We start from the raw sequence: 23,582 nt of genomic DNA, 5'->3' as shown, positions 1-23,582 counted from the left end.
TTTTACAAAAGAAATAAATAGGAAGTCTTTCAACCATTTTTTGGGGGGGAAATGGACCTGCTAAGAAAAAACCTCTTCAAAAAGCCCCTTGCAGCCTCCCCTAGGGTTCCACCGACGTGGAAATAAGGACACGTGCTATTAAAGCATCAGGGCGGCAAACCTTACTGGAGTCGTAGTGGCGGCCACACTGTCACCCAGCTTTCCCAGGGACAGAGATAATGGAAAGCTAGAGTAATAACTCATATAAGAACACAAAGTCCTATATTGTTGGCTCACTGGAACACATCACTGATAATTTTAGAGGGCCAGATTAATGTGAGGCTTCACAAGCCAACAGGATGGTAACTTCTCATAATGGCGGTGCCAATAGTCCAGACAGTGAGCTAGCTGCCCAGAGAAACCAGTCAGATTCCAGCTCACATTTTAACAAAATACCATCCGATTGTCTTTTGCTTTTTTCCCCTAAGGAGAATTGCAGAACACTTAGAAATGAAGTTAAATATAAAATGTTTTTCTATGGCGATTGCAGTTAATCTGTGTATTTCATCCAATGTGAGCGCGTCTCTGATCTGCGGAGCTCGCAGTCTAATTACATGGGAACGGCCTCGAACATCAAAGCGTTTGCATGCAGCGCTGGGGACAGACCGCACGTGGCCCAAAAACGCAAAGCGCATAGAGAAATATCCAGGGCTTTTATTCTGTACCAGCCAATCACCCAAAAAAAAAAAATACATAGCAGAAACCATTTGTGCCCCATGGTTCAGTCTGGATGCTATTACGCCACTGGCCTTCCAAACATACTGTACACAGATGTCGCCTCCGGCGCCCGAAGGGTTAAGCGCACCGCTGACAATCTCACTTCTATCATCCCAGCCCGGAATCTTCTCCAATAACTCATTGTCAGAACACGGGGTGCAGGAGAATGCAATCACTCTGCCCGCCTCACCCCAAAAAGTAAGCCAGCGATGCCTTCCCTGCCAGTCTGGACCAGGCCTACTACATGGCATGCCTATAGCCAGGGCACTGTGTGCAGTACCCATCCCTACTACATGGCATGCCTATAGCCAGGGCACTGTGAGCAGGAACCATTCCTACTACATGGCATGCCTATAGCCAGGGCACTGTGTGCAGTACCCATCCCTACTACATGGCATGCCTATAGCCAGGGCACTGTGTGCAGTACCCATCCCTACTACATGGCATGCCTATAGCCAGGGCACTGTGTGCAGTACCCATCCCTACTACATGGCATGCCTATAGCCAGGGCACTGTGTGCAGTAACCATCCCTACTACATGGCATGCCTATAGCCAGGGCACTGTGTGCAGTACCCATCCCTACTACATGGCATGCCTATAGCCAGGGCACTGTGTGCAGTACTCATCCCTACTACATGGCATGCCTATAGCCAGGGCACTGTGTGCAGGAACCATCCCTACTACATGGCATGCCTATAGCCAGGGCACTGTGTGCAGGAACCATCCCTACTACATGGCATGCCTATAGCCAGGGCACTGTGTGCAGGAACCATCCCTACTACATGGCATGCCTATAGCCAGGGCACTGTGTGCAGGAACCATCCCTACTACATGGCTTGCCTATAGCCAGGGCACTGTGTGCAGGAACCATCCCTACTACATGGCATGCCTATAGCCAGGGCACGGTGCAGTAACCATCCCTACTACATGGCATGCCTATAGCCAGGGCACTGTGTGCAGGAACCATCCCTACTATATGGCATGCCTATAGCCAGGGCACGGTGTGCAGTAACCATCCCTACTACATGGCATGCCTATAGCCAGGGCACTGTGTGCAGTACCCATCCCTACTACATGGCATGCCTATAGCCAGGGCACTGTGTGCAGGAACCATCCCTACTACATGGCATGCCTATAGCCAGGGCACTGTGTGCAGTAACCATCCCTACTACATGGCATGCCTATAGCCAGGGCACTGTGTGCAGTACCCATCCCTACTACATGGCATGCCTATAGCCAGGGCACGGTGTGCAGTAACCATCCCTACTACATGGCATGCCTATAGCCAGGGCACTGTGTGCAGGAACCATCCCTACTACATGGCATGCCTATAGCCAGGGCACGGTGTGCAGTAACCATCCCTACTACATGGCATGCCTATAGCCAGGGCACTGTGTGCAGGAACCATCCCTACTACATGGCATGTCTATAGCCAGGGCACGGTGTGCAGTAACCATCCCTACTACATGGCATGCCTATAGCCAGGGCACTGTGTGCAGGAACCATCCCTACTACATGGCATGCCTATAGCCAGGGCACTGTGTGCAGTACTCATCCCTACTACATGGCATGCCTATAGCCAGGGCACGGTGTGCAGTAACCATCCCTACTACATGGCATGCCTATAGCCAGGGCACTGTGTGCAGGAACCATCCCTACTACATGGCATGCCTATAGCCAGGGCACTGTGTGCAGGAACCATCCCTACTACATGGCATGCCTATAGCCAGGGCACTGTGTGCAGTACTCATCCCTACTACATGGCATGCCTATAGCCAGGGCACAGTGTGCAGTAACCATCCCTACTACATGGCATGCCTATAGCCAGGGCACGGTGTGCAGTAACCATCCCTACTACATGGCATGCCTATAGCCAGGGCACTGTGTGCAGGAACCATCCCTACTACATGGCATGCCTATAGCCAGGGCACTGTGTGCAGGAACCATCCCTACTACATGGCATGCCTATAGCCAGGGCACTGTGTGCAGTAACCATCCCTACTACATGGCATGCCTATAGCCAGGGCACTGTGTGCAGGAACCATCCCTACTACATGGCATGCCTATAGCCAGGGCACTGTGTGCAGTAACCATCCCTACTACATGGCATGCCTATAGCCAGGGCACTGTGTGCAGGAACCATCCCTACTACATGGCATGCCTTTAGCCAGGGCACTGTGTGCAGGAACCATCCCTACTACATGGCATGCCTATAGCCAGGGCACTGTGTGCAGGAACCATCCCTACTACATGGCATGCCTATAGCCAGGGCACTGTGTGCAGTAACCATCCCTACTACATGGCATGCCTATAGCCAGGGCACTGTGTGCAGGAACCATCCCTACTACATGGCATGCCTATAGCCAGGGCACTGTGTGCAGGAACCATCCCTACTACATGGCATGCCTATAGCCAGGGCACTGTGTGCAGTACCCATCCCTACTACATGGCATGCCTATAGCCAGGGCACTGTGTGCAGGAACCATCCCTACTACATGGCATGCCTATAGCCAGGGCACTGTGTGCAGGAACCATCCCTACTACATGGCATGCCTATAGCCAGGGCACGGTGTGCAGTAACCATCCCTACTACATGGCATGCCTATAGCCAGGGCACTGTGTGCAGGAACCATCCCTACTACATGGCATGCCTATAGCCAGGGCACTGTGTGCAGGAACCATCCCTACTACATGGCATGCCTATAGCCAGGGCACTGTGTGCAGGAACCATTCCTACTACATGGCATGCCTATAGCCAGGGCACTGTGTGCAGGAACCATCCCTACTACATGGCATGCCTATAGCCAGGGCACTGTCTGCAGTAACCATCCCTACTACATGGCATGCCTATAGCCAGGGCACTGTGTGCAGTAACCATCCCTACTACATGGCATGCCTATAGCCAGGGCACTGTGTGCAGTACCCATCCCTACTACATGGCATGCCTATAGCCAGGGCACTGTGTGCAGGAACCATCCCTACTACATGGCATGCCTATAGCCAGGGCACTGTGTGCAGGAACCATCCCTACTACATGGCATGCCTATAGCCAGGGCACTGTGTGCAGTAACCATCCCTACTACATGGCTTGCCTATAGCCAGGGCACTGTGTGCAGGAACCATCCCTACTACATGGCATGCCTATAGCCAGGGCACTGTGTGCAGGAACCATCCCTACTACATGGCATGCCTATAGCCAGGGCACTGTGTGCAGGAACCATCCCTACTACATGGCATGCCTATAGCCAGGGCACTGTGTGCAGGAACCATCCCTACTACATGGCATGCCTATAGCCAGGGCACTGTGTGCAGGAACCATCCCTACTACATGGCATGCCTATAGCCAGGGCACTGTGTGCAGGAACCATCCCTACTACATGGCATGCCTATAGCCAGGGCACTGTCTGCAGTAACCATCCCTACTACATGGCATGCCTATAGCCAGGGCACTGTGCGCAGGAACCATCCCTACTACATGGCATGCCTATAGCCAGGGCACTGTGTGCAGTAACCATCCCTACTACATGGCATGCCTATAGCCAGGGCACTGTGTGCAGGAACCATCCCTACTACATGGCATGCCTATAGCCAGGGCACTGTGTGCAGGAACCATCCCTACTACATGGCATGCCTATAGCCAGGGCACTGTGTGCAGTACTCATCCCTACTACATGGCATGCCTATAGCCAGGGCACTGTGCGCAGGAACCATCCCTACTACATGGCATGCCTATAGCCAGGGCACTGTGTGCAGGAACCATCCCTACTACATGGCATGCCTATAGCCAGGGCACTGTGTGCAGGAACCATCCCCAGCAGGGCCATGGGACAAGGACAAGCAAAAATAGTCCGCTGCCGGCAGGGCTGAGAGGGTTAAACACAAGGAAAGTGAGAATATCGGCAAATGTGAGGCTTCATTTACTAACAGAGACAATGTATCAGCAGGACAAGGACTGTCAGGGCTCACCTGGCCAGCTGCTGCGGGACTACAACTCCCAGCAGGCCCGCACAGGCTGAGGAACCTGGCAGCTCTCCTTATCACAGCTCCTCACTAGCAGGGTCCCTATTGTGAATGAAGTCCGCACATAGTAGAGGCCATCTTGTCACCAGACGCCACAGGCTGCCCCTTCCCCAATCACTGCCCTGCTGCAAGTGAGGAAACTTCTGCTCTGCCCTCAGGAGGGAGCGGAGGGCACCGGGGAAACCGCGGAGGGCACCGGGGAAGCCGCGGAGGGCACCGGGGAAGCCGCGGAGGGCACCGGGGAAAAAAGCGCGGAGGGCAGCGGGGAAACCTGCGGAGGGCACCGGGGAAACCAGCGGAGGGCACCGGGTAAAAAAGCGCGGAGGGCACCGGGGAAACCTGCGGAGGGCACCGGGGAAACCAGCGGAGGGCACCGGGTAAAAAAGCGCGGAGGGCACCGGGGAAACCTGCGGAGGGCACCGGGGAAACCAGCGGAGGGCACCGGGGAAACCAGCGGAGGGCACCGGGGAAACCAGCGGAGGGCACCGGGGAAACCAGCGGAGGGCACCGGGGAAACCAGCGGAGGGCACCGGGGAAAGCCCCGGCCGCCGGGATTGGGGTCTTACCTGCACGATCTCCCCCTCCGCGCTGATCGTGGCCCCCGCCCGGGTGAACCTCCCCTGCAGCTCAGTAGTGTGGGTTTTATAATCTCCATTGGGACTGGACTCGAACAGAACCACTTCCACGAACGCAGTCTCCTTAGCCAGGGACCCCCCGGGAGCCGCAGCCAGCAGGACCCCCAGCCAGAGCAGGGGCAGGCTCCCCCGGACCCTCGGCTCTTTCATCTCGCAGGATGGGGGGTCGGCACCGACGGGAACATAATTTCCGATTGTCCTGGGCCGGGGTTCAGCACGGTCGGCGGGCAGAGGAGGCAGGAGGGCGGCAGCGGTCAGGAGGAGGGGATCACATGGGGGGCTGCCGCTCATCGCTCCATGACATGGCTGAGGATCCTCGGTGTCTCCGCTCCCTGCCAGGCGGCATCCCTTTCATCTCATCCACGTGATTGTCTTTCTTTTTTTTCCCTTTTTTTTTCTTCCAAAAGGGGGGGTTGTCCCCGCCTCCCAGCTCTCCCTGACCCCTCCGTGTCCCCTCCCAGTGCCGGGGAGGAGGGGGCCGCACTGAGAACAACACAGGAACACCAGGAACTTCTGACGGGATTCTTGTGTTCTTCTTCCAGTGTCCTGATGGCAGGAGAGCGGCGGCGGCGGCGGTCCGGGAAGTCAGTGCGGGAGGAGGAGCGGGCGGGGAGGAGGACAAGGATCAAAGGCTGCGGGCTGTCCGGGGGGCTGCAGTCCTGCTCCTGGGGAGACCTGTCCGGGGGGCTGCAGTCCTGCTCCTGGGGAGACCTGTCCGGGGGGGCTACAGTCCTGCTCCTGGGGAGACCTGTCCGGGGGGCTGCAGTCCTGCTCCTGGGGAGACCTGTCCGGGGGGCTGCAGTCCTGCTCCTGGGGAGACCTGTCCGGGGGGGCTACAGTCCTGCTCCTGGGGAGACCTGTCCGGGGGGCTGCAGTCCTGCTCCTGGGGAGACCTGTCCGGGGGGGCTACAGTCCTGCTCCTGGGGAGACCTGTCCGGGGGGCTGCAGTCCTGCTCCTGGGGAGACCTGTCCGGGGGGCTGCTGTCCTGCACCTGGGGAGACCTGTCCGGGGGCTGCAGTCCTGCACCTGGGGAGGCCTTTCCAGGTGGCTGCAGTCCTGCACCTGGGGAGGCCTGTCCGGGAGGGCTACAGTTCTGCGCCTGGGGAGACCTGTCCGGGGGATGCAGTCCTGCACCTGGGGAGACCTGTCCGGGGGGGCTGCTGTCCTGCGCCTGGGGAGACCTGTGCGGGGGATGCAGTCCTGCACCTGGGGAGGCCTGTCTGGGGGGGGCTACAGTCCTGCACCTGGGGAGACCTGTCCGGGGGCTGCATTCCTGCACCTGGGGAGACCTGTTTGGGGGATGCAGTCCTGCACCTGGGGAGACCTGTCCGGGGGGGCTACAGTCCTGCGCCTGGGGAGACCTGTCCGGGGGGCTGCAGTCCTGCGCCTGGGGAGACCTGTCCGGGGGATGCAGTCCTGCGCCTGGGGAGGCCTGTTTGGGGGATGCAGTCCTGCACCTGGGGAGACCTGTCCGGGGGGGCTACAGTCCTGCGCCTGGGGAGACCTGTCCGGGGGGGCTACAGTCCTGCGCCTGGGGAGACCTGTCCGGGGGATGCAGTCCTGCGCCTGGGGAGGCCTGTCCAGGTGGCTGCAGTCCTGCCCCTGGGGAGACCTGTCCGGGGGGGCTACAGTCCTGCGCCTGGGGAAACCTGTCCAGGGGATGCAGTCCTGCACCTGGGGAGACTTGTCCAGGGGGCTGCAGTCATGCACCTGGGGAGGCCTGTCCGGGGGGCTGCAGTCCTGCACCTGGGGAGGCCTGTCCGGGGGATGCAGTCCTGCACCTGGGGAGGCCTGTCCGGGGGGATGCAGTCCTGCACCTGGGGAGGCCTGTCCGGGGGGCTGCAGTCCTGCACCTGGGGAGGCCTGTCCGGGGGGCTGCAGTCCTGCACCTGGGGAGGCCTGTCCGGGGGATGCAGTCCTGCACCTGGGGAGGCCTGTTGTGAATTCTGTGGCAGAGCTCCCTCCTGTGGTCACAAGTGGTACTTCGGCTGATTCTCTCTGTGAGCTTCCGTTGGTGGAGGAAAGTGGTACTGCGGCTTCTGAGTTTCCTTCCTCAGGTGATGTGGTGAAGTCGTTAGGTGCTGCTCTATTTAACTCCACCTAGTGCTTTGATCCTGGCCTCCAGTCAATGTTCAGTATTGGACCTGTTTCCTCCTGGATCGTTCCTGTGGCTTCTGCTCTGCATAGCTAAGTTCCGCTTTTGCTTTTTGTTTGCTGTTTTTTTTCTGTCCAGCTTGCTTATTTGTTTTCTCGTGCTTGCTGGAAGCTCTGGGACGCAGAGGGTGTACCTCTGTGCCGTTAGTTCGGTACGGAGGGTCTTTTTGCCCCCTTTGCGTGGTTGTTTGTAGGGTTTTGTGTTGACCGCAAAGTTACCTTTCCTATCCTCGCTCTGTTCAGAAAGTCGGGCCTCACTTTGCTAAATCTATTTCATCTCTACGTTTGTCTTTTCATCTTAACTCACAGTCATTATATGTGGGGGCTGCCTTTTCCTTTGGGGTATTTCTCTGAGGCAAGGTAGGCTTATTTTCTATCTTCAGGCTAGCTAGTTTCTCAGGCTGTGCCGAGTTGCATAGGGAGCATTAGGCGCAATCCACGGCTGCCTCTAGTTGTGTTGGAGAGGATTAGGGATTGCGGTCAGCAGAGTTTCCACGTCTCAGAGCTCGTTCTATGTTTTTGGGTTATTGTCAGGTCACTGTATGTGCTCTGACTCCTATGTCCGTTGTGGTACTGAATTACCAGATCATGACAGAGGCCTGTCCGGGGGGCTGCAGTCCTGCACCTGGGGAGGCCTATCCAGGGGGCTGCAGTCCTGCACCTGGGGAGGCCTGCCTGGGGGGGCTGCAATCCTGCACCTGGTGAGGCCTGTCCGGGGGGGCTGCAGTCCTGCACCTGGGGAGACCTGTCCGGGGGGCTGCAGTCCTGCACTTGGGGAGACCTCTCCGGGGATGCAGTCCTGCACCTGGGGAGACCTATCCGAGGGATGCAGTCCTGCACCTGGGGAGACCTGTCCGGGGGGGCTGCAGTCCTGCACCTGGGGAGACCTGTCCGGGGGGCTGCAGTCCTGCACTTGGGGAGACCTGTCCGGGGATGCAGTCCTGCACCTGGGGAGACCTATCCGAGGGATGCAGTCCTGCACCTGGGGAGACCTGTCCGGGGGATGCAGTCCTGCACCTGGGGAGACCTGTCCGGGGGGGCTGCTGTCCTGCACCCGGGGGAGGCTTGTCCGGGGGGCTGCTGTCCTGCACCTGGGGAGACTTGTCCGGGGGGCTGCTATCCTGCACCCGGGGGAGGCTTGTCCGGGGGGGGCTGCAGTTCTGCACCTGGGGACACCTGTCTGGGGGGCTTCAGTCCGACGCTTGGGGAGGCTTATCCGGGGGGCTGCAGTCCTGTACCTGGGGAAGCTTGTCCGGGGGGGCTGAAGTCCTGCGCCGGGGGAGACTTGTCCGGGGGTGGGGCTGCAGTCCTGCGCCTGGGGAGGCTTGTCCAGGGGGGGCTGCAGTCCTGTGCCTGGGGAGGCTTGTCCAGGGGGGGCTGCAGTCCTGCACCGGGGGGCTGCAGTCCTGCACCTGGGAAGACCTGTCCGGGGGCTGCAGTTTTTCACCTGAGGAGACCTGTCCGGGGGACTACAGTCCTGCACCTGGGGAGGAGGTCGTGCATTATCATGGGGCGCAGCATGTTCTCCTAATGGTTCCTAAACACCTTTGTTTGCGTGTTTATTTAAGAGATTTACTTTTCTAATTGCTTTCTTTACTTTTTCCTTTCCACTCTTGCTTTTCACACATGGGGTCTTGCATTGCCCTGGTGTGAGCTTTCCTAGGTAGAGGATGAAGCCGTCCATCATAGGATGAAGAGTACGTACTGCTCTGGGAAATCCGCAGCCTGTGCCTGATGTGTACGTTCCTCCTGTAGAAGCTGGGTCATTAGGGTCTGTGAGGGCTTGTTAAAGGGAACCTGTCACCCCCAAAATCGAAGGTGAGCTAAGCCCACTAGCATCAGGGGCTTATTTACAGCATTCTGTGAAGCTGTAGATAAGCCCCCGATGTATCCTGAAAGATGAGAAAAAGAGGTTAGATTATACTCACCCAGGGGCGGTCCCATCTTCTTCCGATGACGTCCTCTTGTCTTCACGCTCCGGCGCAGGTGTACTTTGTCTGCCCTGTTGAGGGCAGAGCAAAGTACTGCAGTGCGCAGGTGCTGGGCCTCTCTGACCTTTCCCGCCGCCTGCGCACTGCAGTACTTTGCTCTGCCCTCAACAGGGCAGACATAGTACGCCTGCGCCGGAGCTACAGCGTGAAGACAAGAAGAGGACGTCATCGTAATATGATGGGAGGCCCCGGACCGGACCGCGATGCCCATTGGATTGGACCGCCCCTGGGTGAGTATAATCTAACCTCTTTTTCTCATCTTTCAGGATACATCGGGGGCTTATCTACAGCATTACAGAATGTTGTAGATAAGCCCCTGATGCTGGTGGGCTTAGCTCACCTTTGATTTTGGGGGTGACAGGTTCCCTTTAAGATGTACGTATAAGGGGACCAATAGTCTGCGTGTAAGAAATCACCCTAATCCATATCTCGGAGCAGACTCGCCCATTAGAAGTGAATGTGTGTGCGCAAAAAACGGAGCATGTGCGGGTTACCAGAGATGATATATTTTTTCACGCATCATTGCATTTATCAACATAAAAAACGTTTAGGCTATGTGCACACGTCAGAATTTTCTGCAGAATTTTCCTGTACAAAACCAGACTTTTTCTGCAGGAAATCCGCATGCGTTTTTGCCGAGTTTTTTGTGCGTTTTTTTTCCGGAGCTTCCCAATGCATTAAATAGTGGGAAAAACGCGAAAAATCCACAAAATTAATGAACATGCTTTGTTTTTTACTGCAATGCGTTTTTTCGCTGAAAAAAACACAGCATGTGCACAAAAATTGCAGAATGCATTAAAAATGATGGGATGCTTATGTATGCGTTTTTTAAGCATTTTTCCCAGCGGAAAACGGGCGAAAAAAAATCGAAAAATCCTCAACGTGTGCACATAGCCTAAATGTATAAAACGGAGTCCATACCGGTGTAATATACAAGTAAAAGAACAGACTTATGAATGTAGTACGGATTAAATTGTCCATTCTATCTGGATGAAAATCGCATGATTTTGCGTATGCTCAATTGAACCCAGCGTTACCCAAATGGCGCGGGGGAAACTTCAGCCCCACGTGTCTTGATAGGGAGAAGCGAGCACTGCTTGGTTCATCTCACAATAGCGCTGCATCACTGGATTGGATGCTAAATGGGCCTATAACATAAGACCTTAACATATCTACTATATAGATGACAACAATATCAGACCTTAGGGGGCTCCACGCAATTAGCTTTCACCAGGTTTTGCAGCCAGAGCTGTGGAGTCGGTGTCTATTTTGGTGGAGTTGGTATAAAATGGACCAACTCCTAAAATATATAATAAATTTGGTACAATAGTTCAGTGCAGGATGTGCTAAATATGTTTTCATAAAAATTTGGTAAAGTTATGAAATGTCCTATAAATGTCTGTTCTGTTCCTGTTCTGAGGACCTCGGCTTTTAGTTGAGATGAATCTGTGCTGCACTTTATGTACATGCTCAGTAGTGACCAGTGCTGTGGAGTCGGAGTGGAGATGAATCTGTGCTGCACTTTATGTACATGCTCAGTAGTGACCAGTGCTGTGGAGTCGGAGTGGAGATGAATCAGTGCTTCACTTTATGTACATGCTCAGTAGTGAGGCAGTGCTGTGGAGTCGGAGTGGAGATGAATCAGTGCTGCACTTTATGTACATGCTCAGTAGTGACCAGTGCTGTGGAGTCGGAGTGGAAATGAATCTGTGCTGCACTTTATGTACATGCTCAGTAGTGACCAGTGCTGTGGAGTCGGAGTGGAGATGAATCAGTGCTGCACTTTATGTACATGCTCAATAGTGAGGCAGTGCTGTGGAGTCGGAGTGGAGATGAATCTGGGCTGCATTTTATGTACATGCTCAGTAGTGAGGCACTGATGTGGAGTCGGAGTGGAGATGAATTAGTGCTGCACTTTATGTACATGCTCAGTAGTGAAGCACTGATGTGGAGTCGGAGTGGAGATGAATCTGGGCTGCATTTTATGTACATGCTCAGTAGTGAGGCAGTGCTGTGGAGTCGGAGTGGAGATGAATCAGTGCTGCACTTTATGTACATGCTCAGTAGTGAGGCACTGATGTGGAGTCGGAGTGGAGATGAATCTGGGCTGCATTTTATGTACATGCTCAGTAGTGAGGCAGTGCTGTGGAGTCGGAGTGGAGATGAATCAGTGCTGCACTTTATGTACATGCTCAGTGGTGAGGCAGTGCTGTGGAGTCGGAGTGGAGATGAATCTGGGCTGCATTTTATGTACATGCTCAGTGGAGAGGCAGTACTGTGGAGTCGGAGTGGAGATGAATTAGTGCTGCACTTTATGTACATGCTCAGTAGTGAGGCAGTGCTGTGGAGTCAGAGTTGGAGATGAATCAGTGCTGCACTTTATGTACATGCTCAGTAGTGACCGGTGCTGTGGAGTCGGAGTGGAGATGAATTAGTGCTGCACTTTATGTACATGCTCAGTAGTGACCGGTGCTGTGGAGTCGGAGTGGAGATAAATCAGTGCTGCACTTTATGTACATGCTGAGTAGTGACCAGTGCTGTGGAGTCGGAGTGGAGATGAATCAGTGCTGCACTTTATGTACATGCTCAGTAGTGAGGCAGTGCTGTGGAGTTGGTAGTCAGGGAAATTTTAGGAGTCAGGTTCGTAGTCGGTGGTCTGGCTTACCGACTCTACAGCCCTGCTGGTGAGAAATCGTACGAGTTTCATCCAGAAAACTCAGACGATTTTCTTCTAATTTTTCATCCATGTGCCATCTCTGTGTACTTTCCTTACATCTATGTAATATCCGTCTGACATCCGTTTTCACACGTCTGCACTAAAAAATGTACATGACCAAATAGTTTCCTTGGTTTATAGTAGAAATGTATCCGTAAAAATCAGATGCCACTCGCATATTTGTATGGGATCCAATTTTTTTCGTTACTCACCCATAAATGAAATATGATATGAACTTCGGCACTCAGCAACATGGAGGACTAGATCTAAGATCTTGGGAGTGCCAAAGTTTATATTCTATTTCATTTATGTGACTTCCTGTCATATTTCAGAGCACCCACTCATACAGAGCGACACCTATCATCCATTTTACGCACCCATAGACATGAATGGGTAAATCTCATTCGAGACTCAGAAGAAAGTAGTGCATGCATGCTGCAATTTCTTTTTCTCACTGACAGTCGGGCTGAGAATTGAGTTGAATAGCCCTATTGAATAATATGGGTCAGTGTCCTGTTTGTGTGATATCTGATTTAAAATCGGACAGCATACGTACGATTTATACGCTCATTTGCATGAATCCTTCTACACTCTGAATGAGCTGTAAAGTGTCCATAGACAGGACAACACAGCTTCATACAATGAGTAGTGGCCCCTCTCGGATACTGCAGTTCAGCTCTTTTTCACTGGGCGCTAATCGGCAGAACCCAAGAACAGTCATTACATATTGTAAATATGGTGCTTCAACTCCAGTCACTGCATACTACAAGTAGCCACAGGACCAGGAAATGACTTATCCCGAATTTGCTCTAAATGACCTTACACAGAGGCATACATATGGCATGTGTAGTCAGTTCAGTCACACGGAGTCAAGGCAAGCCCAGATGTCACTGTGATCCTTCCATTTTCCTTCCCCCTTATGTCTCTGCTTTCATTTGTCATTGATTCAAGGGATTGTACACGTGCAGACTTCTCACCATTATTAATGTAACGGTTTCATCACTCACTGTGTCCTAGGGATGCTGTTAGTGACAGCTCAGCTACCCTATAGGATCTGGAGTGTGCTGGACTGTCAGTATGGTGAGTGACAGCCCAGTCATCCAATCTGGGGCATGCTGGGCTGTCAGTATTTTGATTGACAGCCCTACTCAATCTGGCCAAGCCTGTGAACTATCCTCCAGGTGTCGCCCGTTCTTGATAATTTGCTAGCTACGTATTTAACTGACTAGCTTTGAGCAGACCATTGTGAGTTGTAGCTTTGCTCAGTGAGGTGTGTGCTTATTGTCTGATTTCCTGATCTTTGTTGTTGGACCTTGGATTTGTCTTGCCTATTCCAATGTATTATCCGTTTTGCTGTTAGCACTATCTGACCTCAGGTACCTGATCCTGGACTTGCGCTCGGACTATCCGTTTCTCGTATCACTTTATCTTGATGTACCCTCCTGGCATTTAACCCCAAACTGTGACTTGACTACGCCTTTCTCCTGCCCCGCAGGGTCGTGCTTAGTAACCCGATGTTTACCCTGTTTACCAGCGTAAACGTAAAAAAAACCCAAACACTACATACTTACATTCCGGTGTCTGTCCCCCGGCGCTGTGCTTGTCTGCACTGACTGTGAGCGCCAGCCGGAAAGCACAGCGATGACGTCACCGCTGTGCTCTGCTTTCCGGCTGGTGCTTACACAGTGCAGAGAAGCACAGCGCCGGGGGACAGACACCGGAATGTAAGTATGCAGTGTTTTTTTTTTTTTAACGTTTACGCTGGTAACCAGGGTAAACATCGGGTTACTAAGCGCGGCCCTGCGCTTAGTAACCTGATGTTTACCCTGGTTACCAGTGAAGACATCGCTGAATCGGCATCACACACGCCGATTCAGCGATGTCTGCAGGGAGTCCAGCGACGAAATAAAGTTCTGGACTTTCTGCTCCGACCAACGATGGCACAGCAGGATCCTGATCGCTGCTGCCTGTCAAACTCAACGATACTGCTATCCAGGACGCTGCAACGTCACAGATCGCTAGCGATATCGTTCAGTGTGAAGGTACCTTTAGGCAAGTCTCCTCAACCTTTATCTAGCAGATAATCCAGTATTAGATAAGCCTAATATACTAGTGACATGTCTCATTCCTGTTGAATTGAGATGTAAATAAGCAGAGTTGCATGTTGAAAGGGACTACATGGAAATGTAAAAAAAACAGTTTATAATATCTAGGCCCTAATCAACTTGGGTGATTTTAGACCTTTTTTACTAAAATAGAAAACCCCTTCAAATATTTGCTTTGAAATGTGGTCTGTCCCTGTATTCAAACTCACAACCTGTAGCATGGCAGGGAGCAGCTCTAACTTTGTGCTGCTGACTGCACAGGAGCAGAATTTTTTTTTCCATCTATAAAGCAAAATTTAGCCTTTACAGGCATATTGTACTGATACATCTCTATATACCTGCATATTTGAAGTAAGATAAAAGGAATTTTATTCCCTTACAAAATCGTTAACAAATAATGAAAAACAATTACAATAATCACAGTTTTTAAAATAAACACAAATGGTAACTAACATGGGCATATGTTATATCCGTGTAATTGTAACAACTCGTATAATAAGTGAACAGATTATGGTGATCGCTAAATGGAGTAATTATTTTATTCCATTAAATCCATAAAAAAAGTGAACACTAATGTAATTCTTACATGTGTGTTTGGCAAAATGGCACTAAAAAAACCTTCAGCTCGTCTGGTGTTCTAAACAAATGCATAATAAAAAATATTGTTTATTCACGTGTCTGATGTGTATATCCGTATCTTATTTATGCTGTGTGCATATGTGTACTATGTAAATGCGTGCTTAATATGTAAATGTATGTGCATTATTTATTAGCATGTGGACATCTTACTATATTGTTTTTCGAAAGTGAATATGCATGCAAATGTGTGTTTACTTGGGTGGTGATTGATGTATGGGAGAGCCTAGACACAAGTCCTGCACAGGGACCTTCACTGTCAATGTTCTTTCCCGACCTAACATGAGAACAGGTACTCATCAGTAATGTAGTGGAGTCCTAGCTGAAGCCACCACTGAAGGAGGGAAGCCCTGCATAGAGTTACCGGAGAAACCACTACTATCAACTGACCAAGTACCGTATATACTCAAGTATAAGCCGACCCCCCTAATTTTGCCACAAAAAACTGGGAAAACTTAATGACTCAAGTATAAGCCTAGGGTGGGAAATGCAGCAGCTACCAGTAAATGTCAAAAGTAAAAATAGATACCAATAAAAGTAAAATTAATTGAGACATCAGTAGGTTAAGTGTTTTTGAATATCCATATTAAATCAGGAGCCCCATATAATGCTCCATAAAGTTTATGATGGCCCCATAAGATGTTCCATATTAAAATATGCCCCATATAATCCTGCATAAAGGTTAATAATTGCCCCAGAAGATGCTCCATAGACACATTTGACCAATATAATGCTACACAAATGCTGATTATGGCCCCATAAGATGCTCCATAAAGATATTTGCCCCATATAGTGCTGCACATACCTTGATTATGGCCCCATAAGATGCTACATACAGACACTTGCCCCATATACCGTAATGCTCCACAAACGTTAATTATGGCCCCATACAGACACTTTCCCCATATAGTGCTGCACAAACGTTATGGCCCCATATAGTGCTGCACAAACGTTATGGCCCCATATAGTGCTGCACAAATGTTATGGCCCCATAGATGCTCCATACAAACACTTGCCCCATATAGTGCTGCACAAACGTTATGGCCCCATATAGTGCTGCACAAACGTTATGGCCCCATAGATGCTCCATACAGACACTTGCCCCATTTGCTGTTGCTGCGATAAAAAAAATAAATCACATACTCGCCTCTCCGTCACTCAGGCCCCCGGCACTTTCAATATTTACCTGCTCCTCGTTCCGGCGCCACTCCATCTTCAGCGTCTTCTGCACTGACGTTCAACAGAGGGCGCGCACTAACCACGTCACCGCGCTCTCTGACCTGAGCGTCACTGCAGAAGATGGAGCGGCACCCGGAACGAGGAGCAGGTGAATATCGCGCAGTGCTGCGCTCCCCTCCCCGTTATACTCCCCTGCTCCTGGCGCTGTGCAGTCCCTGCTTCACCGACGCCGCAGATTCATCCTGTACTGAGCGGTCACCGTTACCGCTCATTACAATAATGAATATGCGGCTCCACCTCTATTGGAGGTGGAGCTGCATATTCATTGCTGTAATGAGTGGTACCATGTGACCGCTCAGTACAGGAAGAAGCTGTCGGGCAAGCCAGGGACCGCGCCAGGAGTAGGTGAGTATAATTAGACAGCCTCCGCTCCCCCTCCCCTGCTGACCCTGGGTATGACTCGAGTATAAGCCGAGAGAGGGACTTTCAGCCCAATAAAGTGGGCTGAAAATCTCAGCTTATACTCGAGTATATACAGTAGATATTTTGTTCGCTGCATGTTCTAGTGACCGAGCTTCGTACCCGAAGAATTCTGGAAAAGTGTAATGTTACTGCTCCCCTGTGGCCGCTCTTTGTAAATGTAAAGACTGTTTCTATGTTAGTAGCAAAATCTTTATCTTTGTTTTCATACTTGTAAACCTGAAGCTTTGGCCTCCAAAGGCCAACACTGATTACTAAAACAAAGGAGCAGAAGTGCTTAGAAGAGCATTTGACTTTGATTGGCTTAGCTCTCATCAGGTTAGTAGGTACAAGAGAATGCCAAGAGTGTGCAAAGCAGTCATCAAAGCAAAAGGTGGCTACTTTCAAGAACCTAGAATATAAGACATATTTTCAGTTGTTTCACACTTTTTTGTTTAGTATATAATTCCACATGTGTTATTTCATAGTTTTGATGCCTTCAATGTGAATGTACAATTTTCATAGTCATGAAAATACAGAAAAATCTATAAATGAAGTGTGTCCAAACTTTTGGTCTGTACTGTATATAAACCTCACAGCCGTCACTGCCAGAGTTCCTCACTAAAACAGTACAGTATTCTACCACCAGTTCCTTTTTTTAAATAAGCCCCGTCCGACAGCAGGATTATATCGGGTCAGAAATCAACCCTGGGGTAGCGTATAATGTAGCCAACTGAGCATGCGGATGTCGGGATTCGTGGATTGAGATAAAAGAGCAGCCCAAGATTAATTTTATATTTAATCACCGAGGAGGTGCACTAGAAAATACAGTTATATATACAAGAGCAAATATATACAGTCAGGAGAGTAGGACAAAGATAGGCTATACATAGGTTGCAATTACCGTGTTATGTAGCACGTGATCACATGGAGGTGCTGATGGATCACATGTCCAAATCTTAGTTACAGGCTTTCCTGGCTGTGTCAGCTAACGTATCCTCCAGCCATTAGAAAACGAAGTCCAAAATAAGTGGCTGCCTTATATCTTCTAGGCTGTTCCCTCACACATCTGCTCCCACCTCTGGGTGATGCAGCCTCTCTCCTCCCATCTCTGAGAATATGATTTTCTGTCCAGAACCGTAGATGGACCATAACTTTCTGCCTGCCACTCTGAATGAGACGGCGCTCTCACGGGGTTCCGCTGGATTTTATCTGCGCATAGAAATTAAATATGCCTACCGTATGTAATTCCTGGTAGCTATGCTTCATAACTCCATAATGCAGGGTTCTGGAGGTGGCTAAATAATATGGGAGTGTGGGAAAAGGAACGCAGATTCCGATAATGTGCTCGGCTAGGCTCAGAGACATTGCATTCTGCTATTATAGGTAGTCTTCTAGATTCAATACCTCAGAGCTTACTGTGACTTGTATGACTGTTTCCATGTGCTTCTCTCCATTTGCCTGCAGGTTCAGGAGCACACACCTTGGTGCTAATTGGTGGGGACCAAGCTTTAAAGAGCTTGTCCTAGCTCTTTCAATGAAAAAACAGTGATCCTGTGGAATGCATGCCAAGGGTGGCGGCACATTTCAGGAGTGGAGAGACTTACTTTGTCTCACACCTCCCCACTTTAGAGGGCACACTTCCGCAATTTCTCCTTGCCAAGATAGCCCGTCAGAGTTGCCATGGTCTCGGCCCCTATTGTGGCGAATGGAGAAGTATTGCTGGAGCGCCAGGCTCCAATGCAGCAACCTCCCATTCATCCTGGAGACGGTGTGCAACCAGCTGAGGGGATTGTGGTCTGTCTCCACAATGAAGGGATGCCCATACAAGCATGGCTGCAGGGCCCACATAATTGCACTTCTTTTCCATTGTGGAGTAGGCCACCTCTCGGCAATAGCTTCCTGTTCAGGTACAGGACGGGATGCTCCTGGCCCGCGGCGTTTACCTGGCTGAGCATGGCACCGAGACCAAAGTCACTGGCATTGGTCTGTACTACAAACGGCTGTGCAAAGTCAGCAGCTTGTACTGAGGAGCTGGAGAGAGCGGTCTTGAGCACCTGAAAAGCTGTCTCGCAGGTGACTGACCAGTTTGCCACGAGCGGCAGCTTTTTCTTGGTGAGGTCCGGCAGGGGCTTGGCCAGGGTGCTATAGTGTGGAACAAACCTATAGTACCCAACGGTGCTGAGGAAGGACATCACCTGTTTCTTGGTTCTGGGGGTGGGCCAGGATGCAATGGCATCCACCTTCCCAGGTTCTGGCTTCAGAACCCCCCGCCTACCCGGTGACCCAGGTAGAGGACCTCGCTCATGCCCAGCTGGCACTTTTCCAGCTTGATTGTCAAACCTGCCTGGTGCATCTGCCTAAGCACCTGCGTCAGATTCTCTAGGTGATCATCCAGTGTGGGACTGAAGATGGCAATATCATCCAGGTTTGCAGCTGCTTACCTTTCAAGTCCATGGAACAGCATGTTGACCGTCTGCTGAAAAGTGGCAGGGGCATTCTTCATGCCAAATGGCATCACGGTGGACTTGTGCCGTCCAAATGGGGTGACAAAGGCAGAGCGCTCCCGGGCCTCGTGGGTCAGAGGGTTCTGCCAATATCCGTGGCTCAGATCCATGATGGTCAGGTACTTCGCACCGGCCAACTGATCGAGCAGGTCATCGATGCGAGGCATAGGGAACGCATCGGTGACCATGACAGCGTTGAGCACCCGGTAGTCCACACAGAACCGGGTTGTTTGGTCCTTTTTAGGGACGAGGACTATGGGCAACGCCCATGTGCTGTTGGATGCCTGGATCACCCCCAGCTTCAGCATCTCGTCAATCTCCTGGCACATCTGCTGCACCTCGAGAGAGAGAGACCCGATATGCTGACCGCCAGATCGGAGGGTGATCCCCAGTGTCCATGTGATGGAGGGCCAACTCAGTCCTTCCGGGAAGGCTGCTGAACAGCTCCCGGAAGGAGCTTAGAGTATTCACCAGCTTGGAATGTTGGTCCTCGGAGAGCTGGTGGCCAACCTCTACATCCTCAATGGATCCACCCACCTTGGCTTAGGTGAGCAGATCCAGGAGGGTTTCGGTCTCCCCTTCCTTGGGAAGGTTGCACACAGGGAAGGCGCAGGCCTTCCTCCTTTCATGGGCGTGATCTAGGGTGACCAGGTATGTGACATCATTGAGCCGCTGGTGCACGAGGTATGGGCCCTCCCAGGCTGCCTAAAGGTTGTCTTGTGGTACGGGGACCAGTACCCACACTTTCTGACCCACCTGGTAGGTCCTGTCACAAGCGTTTTGGTCGTACCAGCGCTTCTGGTCAGCCTGGGCCATATTGTCCTGCACCAGCCGCGACAAGGCAGTCATTTTGTCCCGGAAGCACACAACGTACTCAATGACCGACACTCCAGGGGTGGCCAAGTCTCTTTCCCATGCCTCTTACACCAGAGCAAGGGGCCCTCGTTGATGCCGCCCATACAGGAGCTTGAATGGGGCGAACCATGTTGAGGCCTGTGGAGCTTCCCGGTAGGCAAATAGGTGAGGGAGGTACCGCTCCATCGCTCCCGTGGGAGTCAACCAACATCCTAAGCATCTGCTTGAAGGTTCCATTGAACCACTCGCACAGACTATAAGTCTGCGGACAGTATGGACTGGCCAACAAATGTTGCACCTGTATTTGCTTATAAAGGGACTCCATCAGCTGCGACATGAACTGGGTCCCTCAGTCGGTGAGCATTTCTTGGGGAAATCCCACTCTGGAGAAAATCTCCAGTAAAACAGTGGCCACCTTGTCAGCTCGAGTGGACGACAAGGCTACCTCTTCTGGGTACCGGGTGGCATAATCCACTACCGTTAGTATGTAGCGTTTCCCGGAGCGGCTGGGAATGGACAGCGGTACAATGAGATCCACAGCTACCCTCTAGAAAGGCTCAACAATGCTGGGCAATGGCACTAGTGGGGCTTTGGGGTGTGCCCCTCCTTCCTCACTCTGACAGGTGTCACACAAACGGCAGTAGACAGCCTCATCGGTCCCCATTTTAGGCCAGTAGAAATGCTGGGCTAGCCTGGCCTTGGTCATAGCGATCCCTAAGTGTCCAGCCATCGGAAGCTCATGTGTGATCCGTAACAACTCCTCCTGGAACGGATAGGGTACCACTAACTGTTGGTTCCTAGGCCACACCTCTGGTGACTCTTGCTGAATCGACACAGCTGTCCCTGGTCCCAGACCACCTGCTCGAGGTCTGAGTTTGTGAAAGGCTGTGCCGCCTGCTCCTTAAGGGCTTTCAGGCTGTCATCGGCCTCCAATGTTGCCTGAAACCCCTGACTAGACATGGCCAGAATGAATTAAACTTCCATGTCTTCTGTCAGTTCCCCAGGACCCATCTCCAGGCCTCCCTCCCTCTGGCTCAGTCACCACTTGGTCAGAAGGGGGAAGGCCTCCGTGAGGCTCCTTGGGCTCCAGCACTCCTGGTTACAGCGGCCACGACCGCTGTAACCCTGGGTAGTGCCTGCCTCACCTCAGCTTCCACACAAGTCGCCGAGTTAGTTGGACCAACCTGGTCTGGCATCCCGGGTGTGGAGGCCTCCTGCCCTGGGGCCTTAGTGGAAGCTCCACCTCTCCTGTGACAGCCTCAACCCCATTGGCACGTTCCCCTACCTGCAGCTGCGCAGCACCCAGCAGTTTGGACTCCTCTAGGGGCCCTACAAACCCTGCGGCAGCCCCATCCACCAAGTCTGGTTCTGGCCTTGCAGCTGTCTGCCCCCTACCTCTCCCTCCAGTGTACACTGTTTCATCATACCTGGGGGCATTCTTACACCTTCCTGTGTCTTCTGGCTCTGTCTCATCTGCGCGTGCCGCATGTGTCCTATCAGTGCAGGAGTAATTCTCGGCTCCCACCTCCCCCTTGACGCAGAAGGAACAGGAAACACACTTGTAACATTGCTAGCAGTAGACATATCAAGACATAATATGGGACCAGAACTTGGGGTCTCAGTAGCCACATACTGTGACACTAGCAGCACCAAGTAAAACATTAGTGGGGATATTCGATGACACTCCCACCTCCCTCATTCTCCCGGGGAACCCTGGTGATGGGCAGCCTGGTTCGATGCCTCCAATCCCGGAAACAGCGAGGGTTTATCCGGGTATCAGTCCTGGGGGGACATCATCTTAGGCCGCACAAGGGTCATCTTGGCGTCGGTGTCCCGCAGTCCCATAGCAACGGCGTGGTTTACAGTGATGGACTGGTAATTGTCACGGGACCTCCCACCACCCCACCCACACACATGATGGGATGGTTTTGGGGATGAAGACGGGGATTTGGGGTGCTGGGAAAACATGGCCCTGAAGTGTCCGGGTTGATTGCAGAGGTGATGCCTCCCGGGTTCTGTCCCTGGCCTGGAGAGGGAAGAAGAGGGGGGCTCCCCTGGCATTCTAGGTGCTGGGAAAAGAGGGGCAGTATGAGTCTTGTGCTGTGGGTGACCCGTTTAGCTTCAGGGGCCTGGTTATTGGCATATTCATCTGCCAGGGCAGCTGTAGCAGCGGTTCCTTGTGGTTTCCGGTCACGGATGTACCGTTGAAGATCCTCCGGGCAGTTCCACAAGAATTGCTCCATGACAAACGCCTCCTGGATCTCCTGGCCGATGGTGAGCTCCAGACCCTTGGTCCAGTGCTCTACAGCTCTCATAGGGGCCCGCATGTGGTCGCCCCACATGTCCTTGGGGCCTTTTGCAGGCTCTAGAACTTCCTGTTGTAAGACTCCAGAGTGAGGTTGAACTGGATCAGGGCCTGTTTGTTGCTCTCAGTTCTGCTCCCCCCTGGCAGGTAAGTCCCCCAAAACTTCCAGAGACTTACCCCTCAAACGGGGAGTCAGGTATGGCCCACTGATCTGAGGCCAGATGGTACTGTGGGCAGGTTCGCTCAAAGGCTCGCAGAAAGTCCAGGTCTTCGTCCAAGGGGAAGTCCTCAATTTGGACCTTGGCTGTCTTGGGTTCCAGAGGTGCTGCAGTGAGTGGTAAGAGACCATGCCGAACCAACTCCAGCTGATGCTCTTGCCGTTCTGCCACCTCGCGCTCCCGCTCTGCTTGCGCCACATCTTGATCTGCCTGATGCTCTGACGCTTTCAGTAGAGGCTATAGAGGCTTCCTCTAGCCCTGCCTCGAGACTCGCCAGAGCAGCTTGAAAGAGGGCCTCCTATCTGAGCTGTCCAGGGAGAAAGGCAATAGGAGGGCGCTCTCCGGTGGCAGGGTAGTGCACTGGCGGCGAGATGCTTGGGGAGCCCGGGCGGGACCCCTTCTTCGGAACCAGTACAGTCATGTGACGCTACATACCCTAAAGAAGTGCATTGGCCTCAGAAAGAAACCACTCCATGAACCCAAACAGTTCTAAAGAAGTTTGGGGTATCTTACAGATGTTGTGCTTCTACTAAACACTTTACTAAAGACTGTCAAATTACTAAGTGCTTGTAGTGTGACAGTGAGTACCAAATACAAGCGCTCCATCAATACAAGCCTAATTTTATACTGCTTATGCCTTCTCTCACCACAAGGCAACTGTTGGGGAGTGATTTGTACAATTAAAGGACTTTTCTGTGTGTGTATGTCTTAATTACTTTTGACTACGGGGTTAGTAATGGAGGTGTCAAATTGACCTCAAGTGTACGAAGTAACTCGCCTTGTAGAATATTCATAGCGCAGCCTTGAGACCACTATCGATCCTGATCAAGTATCCAATTGACTGTGAAACAACTCAATGTCATCAGGCTTCCATCTTACTTGACAGTTCCTTCAATTTCTCGATCTGTTGGTCCCTTTTTTCCTTGTTTCTTCCAGACCCATTAGAACCTATCGGAGCCTAGTCTATTGACTTTTGTCTCATCACTCCAAAACACACGTTTCCAACTGCATACTTTTCATACTTTTTTGCGAACTTTAGGCTAC

General features: G+C 52.0%; 1 protein-coding gene across 1 annotated transcript in view; it reads right to left on the bottom strand.

Moving 5' to 3' along the window:
- The window catches only part of ZNRF3 (zinc and ring finger 3), a 163,628-nt gene extending 157,833 nt beyond the window's left edge, over nt 1-5,795 (bottom strand). Inside the window, exon 1 of the mRNA XM_069754424.1 lies at nt 5,344-5,795. Within this exon, the coding sequence (XP_069610525.1) occupies nt 5,344-5,703 (360 nt within the window). The 5' untranslated portion in view covers nt 5,704-5,795. The remainder of the gene's footprint in view (nt 1-5,343) is intronic.
- Between the last annotated feature and the right edge of the window lie 17,787 nt (nt 5,796-23,582).

Source organism: Ranitomeya imitator, chromosome 1 (genome assembly GCF_032444005.1).
Source record: "Ranitomeya imitator isolate aRanImi1 chromosome 1, aRanImi1.pri, whole genome shotgun sequence".
NCBI lineage: Eukaryota > Metazoa > Chordata > Amphibia > Anura > Dendrobatidae > Ranitomeya > Ranitomeya imitator.
The sequence above is the reverse complement of the archived record's forward strand: the minus strand, read 5'-3'. Positions and strand labels throughout refer to the sequence as shown.